This window comes from Macrobrachium rosenbergii, chromosome 34 (assembly GCF_040412425.1).
Source record: "Macrobrachium rosenbergii isolate ZJJX-2024 chromosome 34, ASM4041242v1, whole genome shotgun sequence".
NCBI classification, from domain to species: domain Eukaryota; kingdom Metazoa; phylum Arthropoda; class Malacostraca; order Decapoda; family Palaemonidae; genus Macrobrachium; species Macrobrachium rosenbergii.
In genome coordinates, this window is record NC_089774.1 from 7,321,621 (window position 1) to 7,341,759 (window position 20,139).

The window sequence follows — 20,139 nt, forward strand, 5'->3', positions numbered from 1 at the left end:
TATATGCATGTGCATTTGTGTACGTGCCTGAAATATACTGCTCGCATTCACAGCACTGAGAGGAATCACTATTAAGACAAACCTCTCCCCAGCAACCTTTAACCTTAACCTTCCCAGCTGCTGGACGGGTTAATGCCCAACCTCTTATACCAGCCTCTGGGAAAACGAAAGCTGCAAACGACTTCTAGTGATTTTTCTCGTGACCTGTCCATTGCTTTCGTGTTCTGTTACCTTTCTCGTTTACTTTAATGTTTAATGGCCCCCATAATGTTTTTTTACAGGGGTTTGTTTACTTGTTTTTTTTAGTTTTCTGTAAAAGAAAACTGTTGAGATCGCTCTGTCAGCCCGTCCGCACTTTTTCTGTCCGCCCTCAGATCTTAAAAACTACAGAGGCTAGAGGGCTGCAAATTGGTATGCTGATCATGCACCCTCCGATCATCAAACATAGCAAATTGCAGCCCTCTAACCTTAGTTGTTTTTATTTTATTCAAGGTTAAAGTTAGCCATGATCGTGCGTCTGGCAACGCTATAGGACAGGCCACAACCGGGCCGCGGCTGAAAGTTTTATGGGCCGCGGCTCATACAGCATTATAACGAGACCACCGAAAGATCGATCTATTTTCGGTGGCCTTGATAACACAGGCACGCAAAAAAAAAAAAAAATTAATAAAAAAAATTATAAGATTATTCAAATATCAAAACTCACCGTTTGACGTTCGGTTTCAAACCCGTCACCCTAAAACCCACTAAGCGACTACAAACCCTTTCCACCAAACCTCCGAAGTCATCTGGTCAAGGAATCGAACATTTCAATAAAATCTCTGAATGGAATGTGCTTCGGTAAACACTTCAAGCATTCTGTATGCAAATGACCTCATTTAATGACGCAGACGTCCCCAGTCGATCTCAAATTTGCTTTCGATGCAAATTTCAACATTTGGTCATCAATTATTATTATTATTATTATTATTATTATTATTATTATTATTATTATTATTATTATTATTATTATTGATGTTTCTGTTGCTGTATTTCATCATCAACTTTCTTCTTCTTCTTCTTCTTCTTCTTCACAGAAAGAAGAGAAAGAAAAAATAAGTTAATAAACAGATAAATAGATAAAAATTTACCAAATGCAAGGAGTACAGTATCAATCGGCAAGGGTGCACTACAAACGCACATGACTCAATTTATCAGAGAATTGAAAGGCAATGGAGGGTGGGTATTTCAAATTATTATGCATCCTCACCAACTTTAATGGAATAAGTATCAATAATATTGAATCTCTGCCGTAACTCATTTATTAGATGCCGGGGCATCGGATGGGGAAGGTGGTATTTACCTAAATTCGTATCAAGGGGAGTTAGTTATTGCTTTTGAAAGCAACGCTGCTTCAGAGTTCCGAACACCACTGGCTTAATATTCATGACTAATATTGAAGTTTACTCCATAGTATAATATGACTCTTATTAAAGTTAGTTTATAGATGTTTGTTTGTAGGAATGGAATGGAATATAGAATTTAGGCCAAGGGTCAAGCGGTGGGACCTATGAGGTCATTCAGCGCTGAAAGAAACTGAGAGTAGGTAGTTTGAAAGGTGTAACAGGATGAAAACCTCGCAACTGCACTCTGAAATAATTTTTAGGAGAGGGTGGATAGCCAGATGGAGGAAAGAGAATATGAGTGGAGGTCCAGTAAAAGGAATGAAAGAGGTTGGAGAGCTAGGGGCCGAAAAGGACGCTGCAAAGAACCTTGGGTAATGCCTACAGTGCACCGCGTGAGGTGAACTGACGACACTACCCCACTACGGGGATGTTTGTTTGTAGAATTATCCTCTACAAAAGGTTGAATCTTAATTGTTTGTTTGTTTGTTTGTTTGTTATCAACATTACACAACAAAATAATGTGGATATTTATGAATATCTGACCAAAGGTCAAACAAAGGTCAGGGCCCTGTCAGCAAGTGACTGGATTGTGGGAGAGACGAAAATGCATTACTGGGACGAGGTGACCTCTGAGGGAGGTGAGTGGCGCACTGGCTCAGCCTTGGCGGAGGTTTGCTATTAAGAAAACCTTATTTCAATCTGCTTTCTCTTTTCACAAATGGCCATTGAAGGCAAATATTTACGCGTGGAGTGATTGATTTACGTACCTCATCCAAACATGGGTATGCTATTCAAACAAACGCTTACACCCCAAGCAAATTGCTTGCCAGCCCTGTTCGATACGAATGCACGCCCATGCCGAATAATAAACAACGGGCTGGTTTCCGAAGGGGGAATGGATCCTTCATCCAAAAGGGGAATGAGGGAAGGGGAATTTCTTCCCCCGCCGATAACGAGAGGCAGGAATCACAGAAGCGAATATTCACCTGATTGCGGAATCATCTTCTTTCAGTTTTCCACGTGAAGTCTATCGCCTGATTCGTGAGGCCGTGTCTATGAATATGAATTCAGAGTCAACACGCTTCGTAAAGAATGGTGAGAGAGAGAGAGAGAGAGAGAGAGAGAGAGAGAGAGAGAGAGAGAGAGAGAGAGAGAGTAAAAGAGAGAGAGAGAGAGAGAGAGAGTTTGTTAAAAGAATTGCATCTAAATGTGTAATTGAGAGAGAGAGAGAGAGAGAGAGAGAGAGAGAGAGAGAGAAATGACACACACATCTACACACACACACACACAAACACACTGAGTTATACGAATCTGGAAACACCAAAGGGGCAGAGAAATTCCGAAATCTGGGAGTGAATGGCATACAGAATGATCTACCTGAGCTTGAGGAAACCATGTAATCACTGTCCAAAGAGATACCTGTAAAACACAAGGAACAGCGATCTTATAATTTAAGTGAATATAAATTTTGCCTAAAATATTGGTTCTACATTAAATGGAAAGAACTTAATTCCAAATAATCAAGGAAGTTAGTGTTAGGAACCTCTAAATAGATGAATAAATACTACATTTATATATTAGGACTGATGTATCCCATCCTAAATACAAACCCGTTTCTGAGACAGGCTCAGCACAGACCTCAGGACATCTTGACCTTTATTCCCAACCCCAAAATTCTGGCAGATCTAAGCATCACCTCTGCCCTACCCATAGATACCCTCCAGGTCAACACTAACTGAACTACCTGAGTTTCAGTGAGGCTGACGAGCGCCCCTCTGACAACAAAAGACGATGTACCAGAGTAGAATCATCTGCACGAGAGTAGAATCATCTGCATATGAATAAGTTGTGCATGGGTCAACATCACAAGGCCACTGAAGAAATGCTGGAAAGAAGGAGGACTTCAGGCTCTCAGGAAGCACCACTGGAGACAGGTCAGTGGTAATATGGCTGAGTGGCTGTCTCGTTAGCTTCAATACCCAGCTCCGGAATGCTGATCATGCTTCCGTTTTCCTCGGCCTGCTCTGACATATAAAAATACATCATCCTATTCATTAGCGCATTGTGACCCGCATTTTTCAAGATGATGGTAACATAAGAGAGGGTCATGATGGCAAACGACCCCCCAAAAGGGGTCATTACCAGTCATCTATCGTTGTTACACACAGAAAAAGTATATGGACACAGACGTTTAAAGATAAAGCACTGGCGCATTTATTTTCATTTCCAAACTGGAGGCAAGACTGAATTGAAATGAATGACTGGAGAAGTTTTTCGCATTCGGATATATCCAAATGACATGAGAAGTCTTTCCCCAGACTCCTGGACCCGCAAGAAAAGCACACACACACACACACACACACACACAGATCCAAACTGAGGCCATAAAATCCAGTTATATGGAGAGTCTTCATTCTCCCTTGGAGGGATCAAGATATTTTACGATAGTCATCTCTCCTGTTCGTCTTCTAGCAGAAGAAGAAGGGGAGAGAGAGAGAGAGAGAGAGAGAGAGAGAGAGAGAGAGAGAGAGAAAGCATCTTCCCCCCTGCACGACTGCTGGATGGGGGAGAGACTGGGGAAGAGGGTAGAGGGAGCCGACAGTCGTGAAAATCCAATTGTCGGTTCCCCGAAAAGAGTATTATAAAGAGATTACTATCGGGTCACCGTTCTCCACACTCGACTGGGCGATTGTGTTAAAGGCAGGTTGTATTTACCACTTCTCACGTGATGGTTATCTGACAGAGAATTTTAGTACATGGGAAAATAAATCAAATATAAATAAATAAGGAAATAAACATTAGACACGTTTAGGACCCACGAAACCTCTTATTCACCACTCATTCTGAAACTGGTCAAGAAAAATTTTCAGTATCAAAACCGAACCATAAAATGGATCTCAAATATAAAATGGATCTAATAATAATAATAATAATAATAATAATAATAATAATAATAATAATAATAATAGTATATTAGTTTAACAGCCTTCAGCAATCTTCAATGAACTTTCCACTGCAAAGGAAAAGGGATGTGAATGAAAATGCAACTTCACGAGATTAACAGGAGAACAAAAATGAAGGTTTATCAAAAAAATGAAAGGAGGACCAATTAAGACTCATTTCAACACAAAAGGATTTTCGTGAACAATTAAGATTCACTTCAGTGAGAACTTTTTTCATTATTATATTGAGTTCTAACTTTGTAAAGCACAAACACAGAGAGAGAGAGAGAGAGAGAGAGAGAGAGAGAGAGAGAGAGAGAGAGAGAGAGAGAGAGAGAGGAGGAAAAGGCTTTACAATCTTATTGACATTAAATCTACAACCTTATTGACATTAAATCAGATAAACATGAACTCAAGTTGTGTACAGAGAGAGAGAGAGAGAGAGAGAGAGAGAGAGAGAGAGAGAGAGAGAGAGAGAACCATTTTCAAATTCTATTCCTGATCCAATTACCAACTAGAGCGAACTATGCAGAATCGCCAGCGATTTTGTTTACAAATGGACCCTAGCCAATTGCTGTAGTTCGTTCTGTTACTCTGTTATATATTGCGCTGTTAAATTTAGGCGATATGGCAACATCCATTCATTCGAGTTGCCAATGCGGAATATTCATCTATTTTTTGCTGCGTCCGTTAATGCCGATATATTTTCCTTGAATAATACAGCTGTATATACGTTAATCTCTGGATGCCTAGTTCACTCTCTCTCTCTCTCTCTCTCTCTCTCTCTCTCTCTCTCTCTCTCCCTACTTAATCCTTGCAATAATCATTTTGGCTTTGCATTGATCTTATTTTAAGAAATCCATTATCTCTCTCTCCTTTTTCTTACTGTTACGTTTCATCCTTGTGATTAATCTACAGATCTCTCTCTCTCTCTCTCTCTCTCTCTCTCTCTCTCTCTCTCTCTCTCTCTCTCTCTCTCTCTCTCCACCCCCACGGGCATATCCATTTGAGAAATCTGAGTATGAATATTGGAAACCAATTTCTTGCCGGAAGCAGAGACACAAACACATAGACACTCTCTGAAGGCTTCACAAACAGTTTAAAGTTGTTACTGAAGAATTAGCATTGAGAGAAAAAGGCCCGCTTTGTTGGGCGGAGATAATAATAATAATAATAATAATAATAATAATAATAATAATAATAATAATAATAATAATAATAATAATATAGTTTATAAGTGTCACTGGCTGTATTTGTTTCTTATTATTATAGTAGAAAGTTTAATAATAATAATAATAATAATAATAATAATAATAATAATAATAATAATAATAATAATAATTCCAATATCTATTTTCAAGAATATTCGCCTTCCATACTGAAGACTCAGGAATTATAATCAAGGTATTTATTATTATTATTATTATTATTATTATTATTATTATTATTATTATTATTATTATTATTATTATTCAAGTTAAAGAAGTTGGACAGCTATTTGAAAAAAAAGGACTAACGAGCGAAGGAAGAATAAGCCCAAAGGAAGAGGCAGAAAGTACAGAGCAAAAAGCAAAGCAGCTTGGATTCTGGAAGACGCATATAATACTGCCTACAGTATGCCACGCAAGGGACACTGTAGCTGGGATCCCACTACAGGAATAGGAATGAGAGAGAGAGAGAGAGAGAGAGAGAGAGAGAGAGAGAGAGAGAGAGAGAGAGAGAGAGAGAGAGAGTAATCCCTTTGTCAACAAAGTGCTTTGTCCTTATTGACACACCTTGATAATATAAACTTTGCCTCTAACAAAATGAAACCTACAGTGTTTGTTTTCCGAGCAATATTTGAAAGTGTTGTCAAAATAAACAACAAAAGGCAAACGGGCTCTTTTATCAGGTAAACAACATTAAGTCTAATGCGTATTTGAAATACCTCTCGCGTCAGGAAAAGTTATTATCATTATCATTTCGAGGTATTTTTCAAAGTTCACCGAGTTGCTTCTCCTCCCATTTCAGCTCTCACAGAGTGAGAGAAGTTGGACAGCCAGGCCACAGGTAGCCACAGGAAAAGGATGAAAAGTAAAAGGGATAAAGCAGTGCACCTGAGGATAAGTCATTCCAAAATATTAATAAAAACTTTAAACATCCCAGCCTATAACAAGCACACAGCGTAGTCATAAACATGACAGCCATGCAAGCAAGCATTAGCCCCCAAAGTAAATGGTCTCATAAATCAACTGATTAAGTCTCTCCTCTACATAAATAATCAGCAATAAACTTACCTGCTTTATCTGCAGGTGAATTCACCCTAACAGGGTGGTCTATATGCCAGGCTATCCCCGGAGCCATGAGTTAGTGAAACCGTCGGTCCAAAGTCCGTAGAGTTTATTAGCGTTGGACTTATTTCCCGTTTTCTGTGAGTGGACACCGAGTCAACTGATGAAGTTTAACACCCGATCATGGCACTCACAACTTCCAAACACCTTCACTTCTTATGATTCTTTTCAATACGCTTTGGACAGTCAATATATTTTTCTTGCGATCTGTTTTACTGAGTCTGTGTTGCTGATGTCATTGTTTTTAGTTCTTGAGCTGAGTGGGGTGTAAGCCAACTTTAACCTGGAATACAAAGGGATAGATAAAAATTAGTATTTTCAAAACTGATCGATTTGTAGTTATACAAACACGTATACAAACGTATACACCAATACACTCAGATACATACATATATATATATATATATATATGTGTGTGTTTGAGAGAGAGAGAGAGAGAGAGAGAGAGAGAGAGAGAGAGAGAGAGAGAGAGAGAGAGAGAGAGAGTCAAATAAACAATCTGTCGCTTATATAACACAATTTCCCATACCCTCAATAAGCCAGATAACAAAACGTAATACATTAACTTTAAATATAAAGTCAAATGATTCCATCTGGGAAACAATTCATTTCGAAATTGAAATCTGGAAATAACATTGATTCAGTTGAATAAAAAAATAGTAAATATTTATCGGAACAATAAAAATAGAGCCATATGCGTTGTCATCATAAAAATATCACAGTAACAATGATGGCAATTTCAGGAATCAGATTTTCATTTAATAATGTTTTGAATATTCAACAAACATCAAAGGGGAAGTCGGAGGTATATATATATATATATATATATATATATATATATATATATATATATATATATATATATATATATATATATATATATATATATATATATATATACAGAAAAAATAAGACAGCTCTGAAAAAGATACCAATATAAGGCCTTAGGGTCTGATATGGTAATCATGTACTTATAAGCCCACAAGCTTTTGAGACGGTATGGACATGTGGAGAAAATGGAAAAAGGACAAGTTGATGACAAGATTGGTCAATTCCTGAGTCTCTGGATAAAGGAAGAAATCGAAAAAGACAAAATGCTGAGTAAACATTGTAATAAAGGTCTGAAACAGGAAAGGCCATAGAAACCTGTGCATCACTAAAAGATAAAGAGGTGAGTGGCGCAGTGTGTGTGTAGGGAGAAAGCACATTAATTAAAAATCCCACAATTCTCCAATTAATATATTATGCATACTAACAAAATTATCATATTAAATATAATAATAAAAGAATTTCAGTCTACCAGCACATAAATAAATCATTAACAATAATTCAAATTAATTTGCCCTGTATAAAGGTCAAAGGTCAACTCCCAGCCGTGGTCCCCTCAAAATATCCTGTCCACACTGATGGAAATAGGTCAGTTCTATAAATACCCAAAAATCCTGCTACTCAATGTATGAAAAACCTATCAAACAATAATGACACTATTCTGAAAACCCACATTTAACCTGGCCATATCATTAATCTCCCACAGACCCCCACAGCGCTCCCACAATACCCCCACCAGAAAAAGGAGAAAATTTCCAGTGGCAAAAATGTAAAACATGAAATGATGTGATTTGATCAATAGATCAAAAGGCAAGCGGCAGTTCAAATGGTCAGGTGTGTTTTTTTATACCTGTACACCTGGCTGGCATATGAGGTGAAATTAGATCATTCTCTCTCTCTCTCTCTCTCTCTCTCTCTCTCTCTCTCTCTCTCTCTCTCTCTCTCTCTCTCTCTTGTAAACCAGATGTAAGTAATTTCAAACTAAATATCGCCAATTTTCACTTATCATCTTTTTACAACAATATGACTGGTCTTGCATTCCTTAGAAAGAACAATTATGTTTAAATTTAAGAAATTTGTTAATGAAACATCTGTAATCACAATTTTAAATAGAAATAGTATTTTGACTTAGATTCTCTCTCTCTCTCTCTCTCTCTCTCTCTCTCTCTCTCTCTCTCTCTCTCTCTCTCTAAATACGTGTTTAGTTCTGTACCCAAAATATTCTTGTCTATTGACACCGCTGATATTAACCTTATATCAAAGCACTATCAATGTTATATGCCTCTATTGCTGTTTACGTTAGGTATCTCACCTTCACTCCAATAGCTTTCGGGTCTTATTGTGACCCATTGCTGCTTAAACAGAGTAGCTGAGATTTTTTTATGAATTCCTGTAGACTTTAGTTATTACTGTAAGGAAAGGAGGTTCGGGCAACCTTCTCTGACCCAGTTTTGGGGCAAAAAAGAAAGAAATTCCCTTTTTTGGGGTGGCATCCAGGAAAAGTCATCCATCAAACCCCAGTTTTTAATTTTATTTTATTTATCCATTTATTTACTTCTACAGAATAATAGAAAAAAAGAAATCCCCTTTCGGGGGACACGGGAAAAGTGAGCTATCAAACCTCAACCATTTATTATTGATTTAATTAGTAAATTTATTTATTTTCTACACAACAGGAGGTCTGAACTGACGTCTCTGATATCAGAACCCTCTTTTTTTTTCACACCTACCCATCACCTTTGTAACATAACCACACAAAGAAGGATGAATGGCCATCATTAATACCCTTGTCATTCATTTCCAACCGGGTTTTTCCTCTCCTGAAAAACCGGAAGACTAATCTGAAGATTCTGGACTGTAAAATTTAGCCTAAAGACCAAGCGCCTGGGTTTATGAGGTCATTCAACACTGAAAATATTTCGAGACAACTGTTAGGAGTTGGCTGAGGAAAGCTAGATGGAAGAAAGACAATATGAACGGAGGTACAGTAAAAGGAATGAAACGGGGGGCATTTAGGGGCGGAAGGAAAGCTGCAAAGAACCTTAAGTAATGCCTACAGTGTACGCGTGAGGTGCACTGGCGGCACTACCCTCTAGGAAGCCTAGGCTATAGATGATATTAACACCTATGCGATATTCTCAGTTTGAACCAAATTTATTCTCATTCATAATAATGTCTCCACATTTCTCCAAACTCAAGAGATAACATCTCCTGTACATCAAATTGCCACATCACTGACCTGCCTTTATATAAGTCATCTACGACCATGTCATTCAAACACACAAACACACACTCACAATACACAAAATATATATAACACTCTGAAAAAAACTACCACAATAAACTCGACATTGACAATAAACTTGAGATTATTCTGTAGCAGCAAGACCTTTCTCTAGTTCTCGGGGGACTGTAATCATACGTCAGGAGTTTCATTTCTTCGATTGCTGTCAAAGTACAGAACGTGAAATACAGATATCCTGCATTTATAAATCATAGATTACCTGAATCATGGATTATTTCTGTCGTGCAGTGAAACACATCACAGAGTTTGTGACTGTAAGAAATCATTCTAAGAATCTTTGCACATTTTTAAGGTTTGTTCTACCATACAATCACTCTCTATGCATATATATATATGTGTGTGTGTGTTTTTACATATTTCTGACTCACACCGGGACCGACCCAAGGTCTGTGATAACAGAGACCAAGGCGTTAGCAATTCACCCATACAGGCCTCTCAATTGCAAGACCGGGTTCAGTCACGAGGTGAGTCAGAAATTTATTTCTGTGAAACACGTCTTCGTGTATTCATTATTTATATGTGTATATATGTATACATATATAAATACATACATGCTCGCATACCTCTGGCTTCCCACACACACACACACACACACACACACACAATATACGCTCCCATTAATTGGTCTTGACGGCGCTGGGAGGGACAAACAATGGCGAAATCAGAGGTCCAAAAAGGGATTGATTCACTTGATCCGGAAAATGGAGCCTTTTTACGGACACAGTAAATAGGAGAGGGACGATGGGGGTCTTCTTAGGTGATCAAATACTAAAGGCAGATAAAAGGTCCTATCAATCATTCATTTTAGGATATGTTTTTGGGGATTTGACACTTGAGAATTTTATGAGTTTTAGTGTGGTTAGATTTTTGTTTAGATGTGTTTGGTGCAAACAATTAAAGATACATTTATACATACAAAAAAGGAAATTATACACACATATTATGTATATATACATACATATAATACACATATGTATACATACATATAATTATATCTATCTATCTATCAATCAATACGGTTGGAAACCAAATTTTCACACCTGAAAATTTAAGAAATAAATAAACAAAGAGTAAAAAATGCGCTGAAGTTTCTTCGGCGCAATCGAGTTTTCGGTACGGCGTATAATCAAGGCTACCGAAAACAGATCTATCTTTCGGTGGTCGCGGTATAATGCTGTATGAGTCGCGGCCCATGAAACTATAACCACGGCCCGCTGGTGGCCTGGCCTATATAGCTGCCAGAAGCATGATTATGGCTAACTTCAACCTTAAATGAAATAAAAACTACTGAGGTTAGAGGGCTGCAATTTGGTATGTTTGATGACCAGAGGGTGGATGATCAACGTACCAATTTGCAGCCTTCTAGCCTCAGTAGATTTTAAGATCTGAGGGCGGACAGAAAAAAGTGCAGACGGACAGACAAAGCCGGCGCAACAATTTTCTTTTCAGAAAATTAATCCAGTGAGGAACAGACAATTTGTTAGTGTCTGAGGTAAGTGTTCTATTTACAAATCTCTCTTTATTTCTTATAGTAAGCTTTTCCTAAGTTAGTTTACTCTCAAGTTCACAAAAGTTTCTTAATAAATATTCATCATCTCCACACCCGAATTATTGGGGAGAAAACCTGTCATACGCAGCGCCCAATGTAATTTGAATTCTGCCGTGAAATACACAACTAGCCTAAGTGAATTGGTTCAAGGACCAGATACGCCCTAAATAAATTGGTTCAGGGACCCAAGACGCCCTCTGTCCCTGAGCAAACCTTCATGTAACCCTTTTTTTTTTTATATAAATCTCATTAGTTAAGAATTTCCATCTGCTGTCACACTGACCTTGTTAACGTCCTTGGTTCAAGGTCAAGGAACCATCTGGCCCTAGGTAACATTGATGCCAGGAATGACCTTTTAAATGGTTACCCTTCACAGAGGTCATGGGTCAAAATGAGTGACGGATGAATAGACATACTAACTTATCTTTAATATATACCTCACGAATCATCTTCAGGTGTTAGGTATAATTAAGAAACTGACATCCATTAGATCTGGTCTAAAACAATTAGCATTTCATCTAATTACTATAAGTAATTGATGCCCATAAGAGTACAGGGAATCTCAGGATCTTATCAAGGCAAAACAATCACTCACATTCAGACTATAATTTGGTAACTAGGTCCTAATCTCTTTTGCAGCCATTATGCTAATTGCTTCTAAATGGTCTTTTGGTCGTCTGATCAATTTCCATAAAATATTTTTCATAATCGTTACTTGACTTTTCTTTCATGCAAAGTAACTTTATATATAATTTTTCTATTTTCTTTTGTGAACTTTGTCAACAAAAATAGAAGTTCTATAGTTATGATACGGAAAATCTAATATTATGTTTATAAATTTTGAGTAACAGGTAGATGACTGCAGTGGGTCGCGGCAATGGTTGTGAAGGGCATGGGGTTGGCAATTTCATCCCAAAATATTATGAAAATGGGAAGATTAACACTTTCTGGTACAGGGAAAAAAGTCTTATAGGCGAAAATAAATATTGTATAATGTCTTACAATAATTTCTTGAATGTTTTATGTCACATAAAATACAGGAAACATATTTAACTAATGAATTTCACATCGACAATATAACAAAAATAAAAATATGCACAATCGTAGTGGGGAATAATACTTTTTTATTTCTTATATATAATTTTTATATATAACTTTAGAAAGATTTTGATTTTTGTCACACATTCCAGTTTTCTGTATTATTGAAAAAGAAAGGTTTTTTGTTTCCGGTATTTAACATAACCTGACTGTTCTTTGAATAAGAATAATTAACGATTGAAAAATGCGCCGAAGTTTCTTCGGCGCAATCGAGTTTTCTGTACAGCCGCTGCAGCGTACAATCAAGGCCACCGAAAATAGACCCATCTTTCGGTGGTTTCGGTATAATGCTGTATGAGCCGCGGCCCATGAAACTTTAACCACGGCATGATTGTGGCCTGTCCTATATCTTTTCCAGAAGCACGATAATGGTTAACTTTAACCTTCAATAAAATAAAAACTACTGAGGCTAGAGGGCTGCAATTTGGTAGGTTTGGTGATTGGAGTGTGGATGATGCACGTACCAATTTGCAGCCCACTAGCCTCAGTAGTTTTTAAGATCTGAGGGCGGGCAGAAAACTAAAATTGGCATTTGTAAGCATTCTCAAATGTCTTCGTTGATTACCTACAATATATTTACTCAGTAAGACTTAATAAAAACAATTTTATGGCAATATTATGAAACAACACTGCCATCTGTAGGAAAATTGGTATCAACACTCATTTATTAATGGTCACCCATCCACTCGCTGACCAGACCCAACGTTGCTTACATTTTGATTAAGAGACAATTCTTTGTACACACAGTATGATTTAATGTCTTAAAAATAACGTATTATTATTATTATTATTATTATTATTATTATTATTATTATTATTATTATTATTATTATTATTATTATTATCATTAACTTTCACTAGCACTATCGAAAGTATCTCAGAGTGTCTTTCACAATCACAATCGAAAGTACTTTTGAATAACTTTCACTACCACAATCGAAAGCAGTTTAGAGTAACTTTCACAATCACAGTCGAAAGTATTTTTGAATAACTTTCACTACCACATTCGAAAGTATTTTAGAGTGACTTTCACTACCACAATCGAAAGTATCTTGGTGTGACTTTCACTGCCACAATCGAAAGTATCTTAGAATGACTTTCACTTCCATAACTCATATTTACTTAAGGCCAACAATAAAACACGTTTTTTCTAGCTTCCTTCGTCAGGAATCCTAATTTAAGTCAGGAATCCTTCGTCAAGAATCTTAATTCAAGTCAGGAGCCTTCGTCGGGAATCCTAATTCAAGTTAGGAATCCTAATTCAAATCAGGAATCCTTCATCAGGAATCATAATTCAAGTTAGGAATCCTAATTCAAGTCAGGAGTCCTTCGTCAGGAATCCTAATTCAAGTCAGGAACCCCACGTCAAGAATCTTAATTCAAGGCAGGAATCCTAATTCAAGTCAGGAATCCTACTTCAAGTCAGGAGCCCTTCGTCAGGAATCCTAATTCAAGCCAGGAATCCTAATTCAAGTCAGGAATCCTAATTCAAGTCAGAGAATCCTTCGTCAGAGAACCCACACAGACGAAAACTCGAAAGCGTGACGACCTCTGCCCTAAACAAGCCCTTACTGCAATTCGCTTTCTCGGGGAACCTGACCTTGAGTTGGAAGGGGGCGGGGCTTCAGGTGAAAGGGGGGGCGGGTTTAGGGCGGGATTGCAAGAGGTAGGTATGTAAGTCTTATGGGGTATAGATGGGAGAATCCTGGGAGGGGGAGGGGCATTGCAATAGGGGGTGGAGCCTCCGGGAGGAAGGAGGGGCTGATACCATGACGGAACGTAGGGGAGAGAGAGAGAGAGGTGGGGGGAGAGAGAGGTGGGGGGTAGGGAGATACACTGTGTTATTGACTTGTAATTCGGCGTCCCACCCACGCACACCCTCAGTAAAACCAACCTCTCTCTCTCTCTCTCTCTCTCTCTCTCTCTCTCCTTTAATCTTTGGCACCTTGCTCATGACGTTGTCAATCCTCTTGCAATGATGTTATGGTTCTTCTCTCTCTCTCTCTCTCTCTCTCTCTCTCTCTCTCTCTCTCTCTCTCTCTCTCTCTCTCCTAAGACAAAAACTGAATGCACAAAAGGATAAGCAATTGACAGAGATCTGTGGACAAGGAACAAAAAAAATATTTATGTATATACTATTAAATAAAATTTCTATATACTATAAAATAAAATTTATATATGCTATAAAATAAAATTTCTATATACTATCAAATAAAATTTATATACACTATACAATAAAATATCTGCATACTATTAAATAAAACTTCTGTGCACTATAAAGATTTTCCTAAACACTATCAAATAAAATTTCTATATACTATTATATACAAATCACAAAAATGGCATAAAACTCTTTGTGTTTTCAAGGTAATTAACCATTAATTAACCAAGGTCTCTCTCTCTCTCTCATACAGGCATATACTGGCCACTGCCTTTCCATACAAGTGAAAAATCCCAAAAGTATTTTGTGTCTTGAAGACAATAATAATTCATTTTTCTGCGCTATTCCATTTCTATAACAATCAAGAAGGGAAAAAAAGGGGTGTTAAACCCTGACTGGTTTCTGCTTTATTGGTAAGACATCTCCAGGAGACTGAAGATGGCTTGGCAATAAAGCTGAAACCGGTCAGGTTTCCAACTTTCAGAATTTCCTTGAATATATATATATATTTTATATATATATATTAACTATATATATATAATATATATATATATATATATATATATACATATTTATATATATAATATATAATATATATATATATTTATATTTATATATATATATATACAGTATATAAAACATATATGTAACTATATATATATATATATATATATACAGTATATATACTTCAAATGAACACCAAATCTTTGGTCCTTGAATTTCCAGTCAGTGGATAGTGTCTTTTCAATATAATAATAATAATAATAATAATAATAATAATAATAATAATAATAATAATAATAATAACATAAACCTTTCCCTTTGAATTCGGCCAAAGGTCTACCACTACCCTCAGGGCATCCCAAATTTCAGTCTAACAAAGAATTCCGGCACAGATTTAAATCAGAAACAAATATCCAAAGAATTTGGAAACCCTGGAAACTCAACTGTCTTGATGTTTCATTAACATCCTGGAACAGTACTCGAGAGAACTCCAGTTGCAGCGAGGATGGAAGTACAGGATTTCTCAAATTCTTTCCAAAGGTCAAAAGTGAGGGGGACCAGATGAGAGGAGGTATGTACGTACACACACACACACACCAACATCAAGATGTCAGGCAGGCTAGCTTAGCACTGTCTCACTGTGACTGCAAGATGCTTCAGAGCTGATATGAGAAGGCAGGAAACTTTTATTTTAAATATAATATATAAAAATATAGAGGCTGTTTTGACATACATGAAGCGATGACAGAAATTCATATATATATGTATATATATTTAAGTCCTCCTAAGAACCCTGTAGGCTCATAGGGCAGGCGCTGATCTCCTGTTCCTTAGGCCGACAGTCAGTGGGTGACAGGTCTGTACAGCGCATAATGAAGGCCAGCGAAAATAGATCTATCTTTCGGTGGTCTCGGTATAATGCTGTATGAGCCGCGGCCCATGAATCTTTAACCACGACCCGCTGGTGGCCTGTCCTATATCGTTGCCATATGCACGTGCATGGCTAACTTTAGCCTTAAATAGAATAAAAACTACTGAGGCTAGAAGGCTGCAATTTGGTATGTTTGATGATTAGAGGGTGGATGATCAACGTACCAATTTGCAGCCCTCTAGCCTCAGTGGTTTTTAAGATCTGAGGGCGGACAGACAAATAGCCTTATCAATAGTTTTCTTTAACAGAAAACTAAAAACTCTTATCCAAAAAGTATCTAAAAATATGAAATCATGATATACCTCATTCAGAATCTATATGACCACTCATTAAAACCGCCGTTTCACCAAATTGGAACCATTGAACCATTTCTGAATCTAATATTCCTGGCGGGATCTTTTGGACCCCGTGATTTAGCTCGAAGGCAGAAGTATGGAAAAGGGAATGAAAAATCACGGAGAAGTTTATTTACTAGAGAAAAGAAAGATCCGAGAAAGTTTGGACTGGAATGGGTCATGAAACCCCGAGTAAGAGAAAGTATGAGATTTTCTTTCTGTTTTTAGTTTTCTGTGAAAGAAAACTGTTGTGCCGGCTTTGTCTGTCCGTTCGTACTTTCTCTGTCCGTATTTTCTTCTGTTCGCACTTTTTCTGTTTGCACTTTTTTCTGTCCGCACTTTTTCTGTCTGCATTTTTTCTGCCCGCCCTCAGATCTTAAAAACTACTGAGGAGGCTAGAGGGCTGCAAATTGGTATGTTGATCATCCACCCTCCAGTCATCAAACATACCAAATTGCAGCCCTCTAGCCTCCTCAGTAGTTTTAAAGATCTGAGGACGGACAGAAAAAGTGCGGACAAAAGAAGTGCGGACAGAATAAAGTGCGGACGAACAGAAAAACCCGGCGTAATAATTTCCTTTCACAGAAAAAACTAAAAATGGTAAAAAAGCGGAGCAGAAATCTGGCCAATATCGAGAGGTACTTGATTGCAAGAGGCTCAATTCTGAGTGCAATAAACGAGCGACTGATTCCCCTCTTTTCATTTGCAATCCGGTGCAACGAACTTTGATGAAAGGGGGGAGGGGAGGAGCCAAGTATTGTGAGGGCCATTTTGGGGGGGGGGGCTAAATTGGTGTACTTTTGGTGGATTGGTTGGGCGGGGAGGCGGGATATTTTCCATCACGTTGAAATAACTGAAAAGGCTTGGGGGGAATATTTGAGATCTTACTGAAATAACCGAATCAGTTTTGGGTGAAATGTACTGGCAAATTGGGTGAAAGAGTGAGTGCCAATTTACAGAAACACATGAAAGGAATAATGGTGAAATAGGTGAAGAATACCAAAGTGAAATAACCGATTTATTTTGGGTGAAACAAATCGTGGCCAAAATAGGTGAAAGGAAAACCTATGTGAAATAGATATTACTCTACCAAATTAGGTGAACGAAGACAAAAAAAGTGAGGTCATTGTGAGTGATGTGTGTGAATAGGTGGGTGAGGAAGGTATGGATGAAACGGATGATGTGGAAGACATAGAGAATTAGTTAAGCAATACAACACCAAGGGGGCTTTATATATAGAAATTTACAAAATGGATGGCGTTTATTAAAACAGTGATGTACAAATTAAAACACTGATAGGCAATGTACGTAAAAATTTAATCTCTCTCTCTCTCTCTCTCTCTCTCTCTCTCTCTCTCTCTCTCTCTCTCTCTCTCTCTATATATATATATATATATATATATATATATATATATATATATATATATATATATATATATAAAATCTTTAAACCTTAATTACCATATTTACACTCTAACTGAAATACAAATACCACGCGCACTCTCGCAACAGCCCTTAGACATCTACCTGCATCGGCAATGGACCACAACGGGACCCAAAATTTAAAAGGAAACGCCCATGGCCACCTTGCAGAAGCAAAATCGAAGCCAAATATTAGAATTTAAAAGGCCTCTTAATCAGACTGAAACTCCACCGAGATTTGGGAGAAGCAGGCGGGACCTGTCTATGGCCCTGTACCCTAAAAATGAAGTATGGCCCCTCTGAGAGATCCGAGATTGTTCCCTGTCACTGTACGTCTTGAAATTGCGCTGATTTGAAAGGTTGATTGATGTGAAGGCAATTTCTCATCAGAAGTGCTGGTATCAGGGTAGCTACACTAGATAAAAGGAATATATTTACTTCTTTCTGTAAATATTCAGCTGAGAGAGAGAGAGAGAGAGAGAGAGAGAGAGAGAGTACTCTACAGTAAATATTCAGCTGAGAGAGAGAGAGAGAGAGAGAGAGAGAGAGAGAGGCCGGGACAGTACCTAAGAAAGTACTCTCTGAACCTCCACATTCAATGGGGGAAATAAGGCTTTTGAGAGAGAGAGAGAGAAAGGTGACACACAAAAATAAATATAAGGGAATAGACAATGGAACCGATACACCTGAATTCAGGAGACGTTGGCAGAGAGCATGGCTGCAGAACTCCCTCCCTTCTGTATTCCCGGTTTGCTATTTCACCGAGCTTATTATTTACCCTCGGGGAGAACCCTTTTCTCTATCTATCTTCCTTTATGCCTTCATTTTCCTGAAGTTTAACCCGAAAGAGGGAAATAAGAAAAGGGGAAAATTGTTTTCCTTGAAGCTAATCCCATTTTAGTTTTCTGAAAAGAGAATTATTGTGTCGGCTTTGTCTGTCCGCCCTTAAATCTTAAAAACTGCTGAGGCTAGAGGGCTGCAAATTGGTATGTTGATCATCCACCCTCCACTCATCAAACATACCAAATTGCAGCCCTCTAGCCTCAGTAGTTATTTGATTTAAGGTTAAGTTAGCCATAATCATGCGTCTGGCAACGATATACGATAGGCCACCAGCGGGCCGTGGTTGAAGTTTCATGGGCCGCGGCTCATACAGCATTATACCGAGACCACCTAAAGAGAGAGCGATTTTCAGTGGTCTTGATTATACGCTGTACAGAAAACTCGACTGCGCCGAAGAAACTTCGGCGCATATTTTAGTTGTTATAAATGACTTCCATCCTATCTATACCTTCCATCCTATCTAAATCTTCCATCCTATCAACTGTATATCTATCCCTTATCCTTCCTCCCGTCTTCCCTGAAATGGAAAAACGCCCCAAAAAAAAAAAAAGAATAACGAAATGAAAAACTCTAAAAACAATAAAAAAACAACTACCGGAGCTTTACACTTTACAAATCTGAAACAACAGCCACTTTTGTTTTCGCTGTTTTTGCTACTATTGCTCCCGTGGTTTTTCAATAGCACAGGAGCGGATCGAGGCATGCTGTTGGACTAAACGTGGAATGAGTGGTTTTTGAAATATTGTGTTTTGTAGAGAAAGAGGTTTTGTTCTTTTTTTTATATATGTAAGAAAACGGTTTTTTTTTGAAGTATTGTGTTTTGTATAGACAGAGATTTTGTTCTTTTTTTCATATATATATGTAAGAAAAAGGTGATTTTTTCATGGTCCAACTTTTGTGGGGTTATAGGTAAATAAAGAGATACGTATTGATATTAATGAAAGAGATATTGTGTCCTTTACATAATATATATATATATATATAAAAGAGGGGATTTTTGGTATATGTTCCAACTTTTGTTATAGATTATAGATAAATAAATAGAAGATAAAGTATTAATAATATCAGAAGATATATATATATATATATATATATATATATATATATATATATATATATATATATATATATATATATATATATATATATATATATTATATATATATATATATATATACATATATCTAAATTTCTGAATCACATCAGGATCGAACTGAGGTCTTTCAGTTGGAAGGCGAGGGCGCTACCAACTAAACCACAAAGGTCATAAAAGAGCTACCAACTGAACCACAAAAAAGTCATAAAAGCAGTTGAAACCTAATTACCACTTCTTTTACGAGTGGTGTGATTTAGTAGGTAGCGCCCTTGCCTTTCAACTGTAAAACCTGGGTTCGATCCTGATGCGAGTCAGAAATGTAAAAGTAGTTTTGTGTTGAATAATTATGTATATATATATTTACAGGAGTATTATAGGATGAGGTTGCTACCCAATACCTTCCTCCAACT

At 37.4% G+C, this 20,139-nt stretch overlaps 1 protein-coding gene across 1 annotated transcript in view; it reads right to left on the reverse strand.

Moving 5' to 3' along the window:
- LOC136856146 (synaptotagmin-15-like) overlaps window positions 1-6,818 on the reverse strand; it is a 79,422-nt gene extending 72,604 nt beyond the window's left edge. Inside the window, 1 exon segment of the mRNA XM_067133796.1 lies at window positions 6,604-6,818. Within this exon segment, the coding sequence (XP_066989897.1) occupies window positions 6,604-6,670 (67 nt within the window). The 5' untranslated portion in view covers window positions 6,671-6,818.
- Window positions 6,819-20,139: the final 13,321 nt, after the last annotated feature.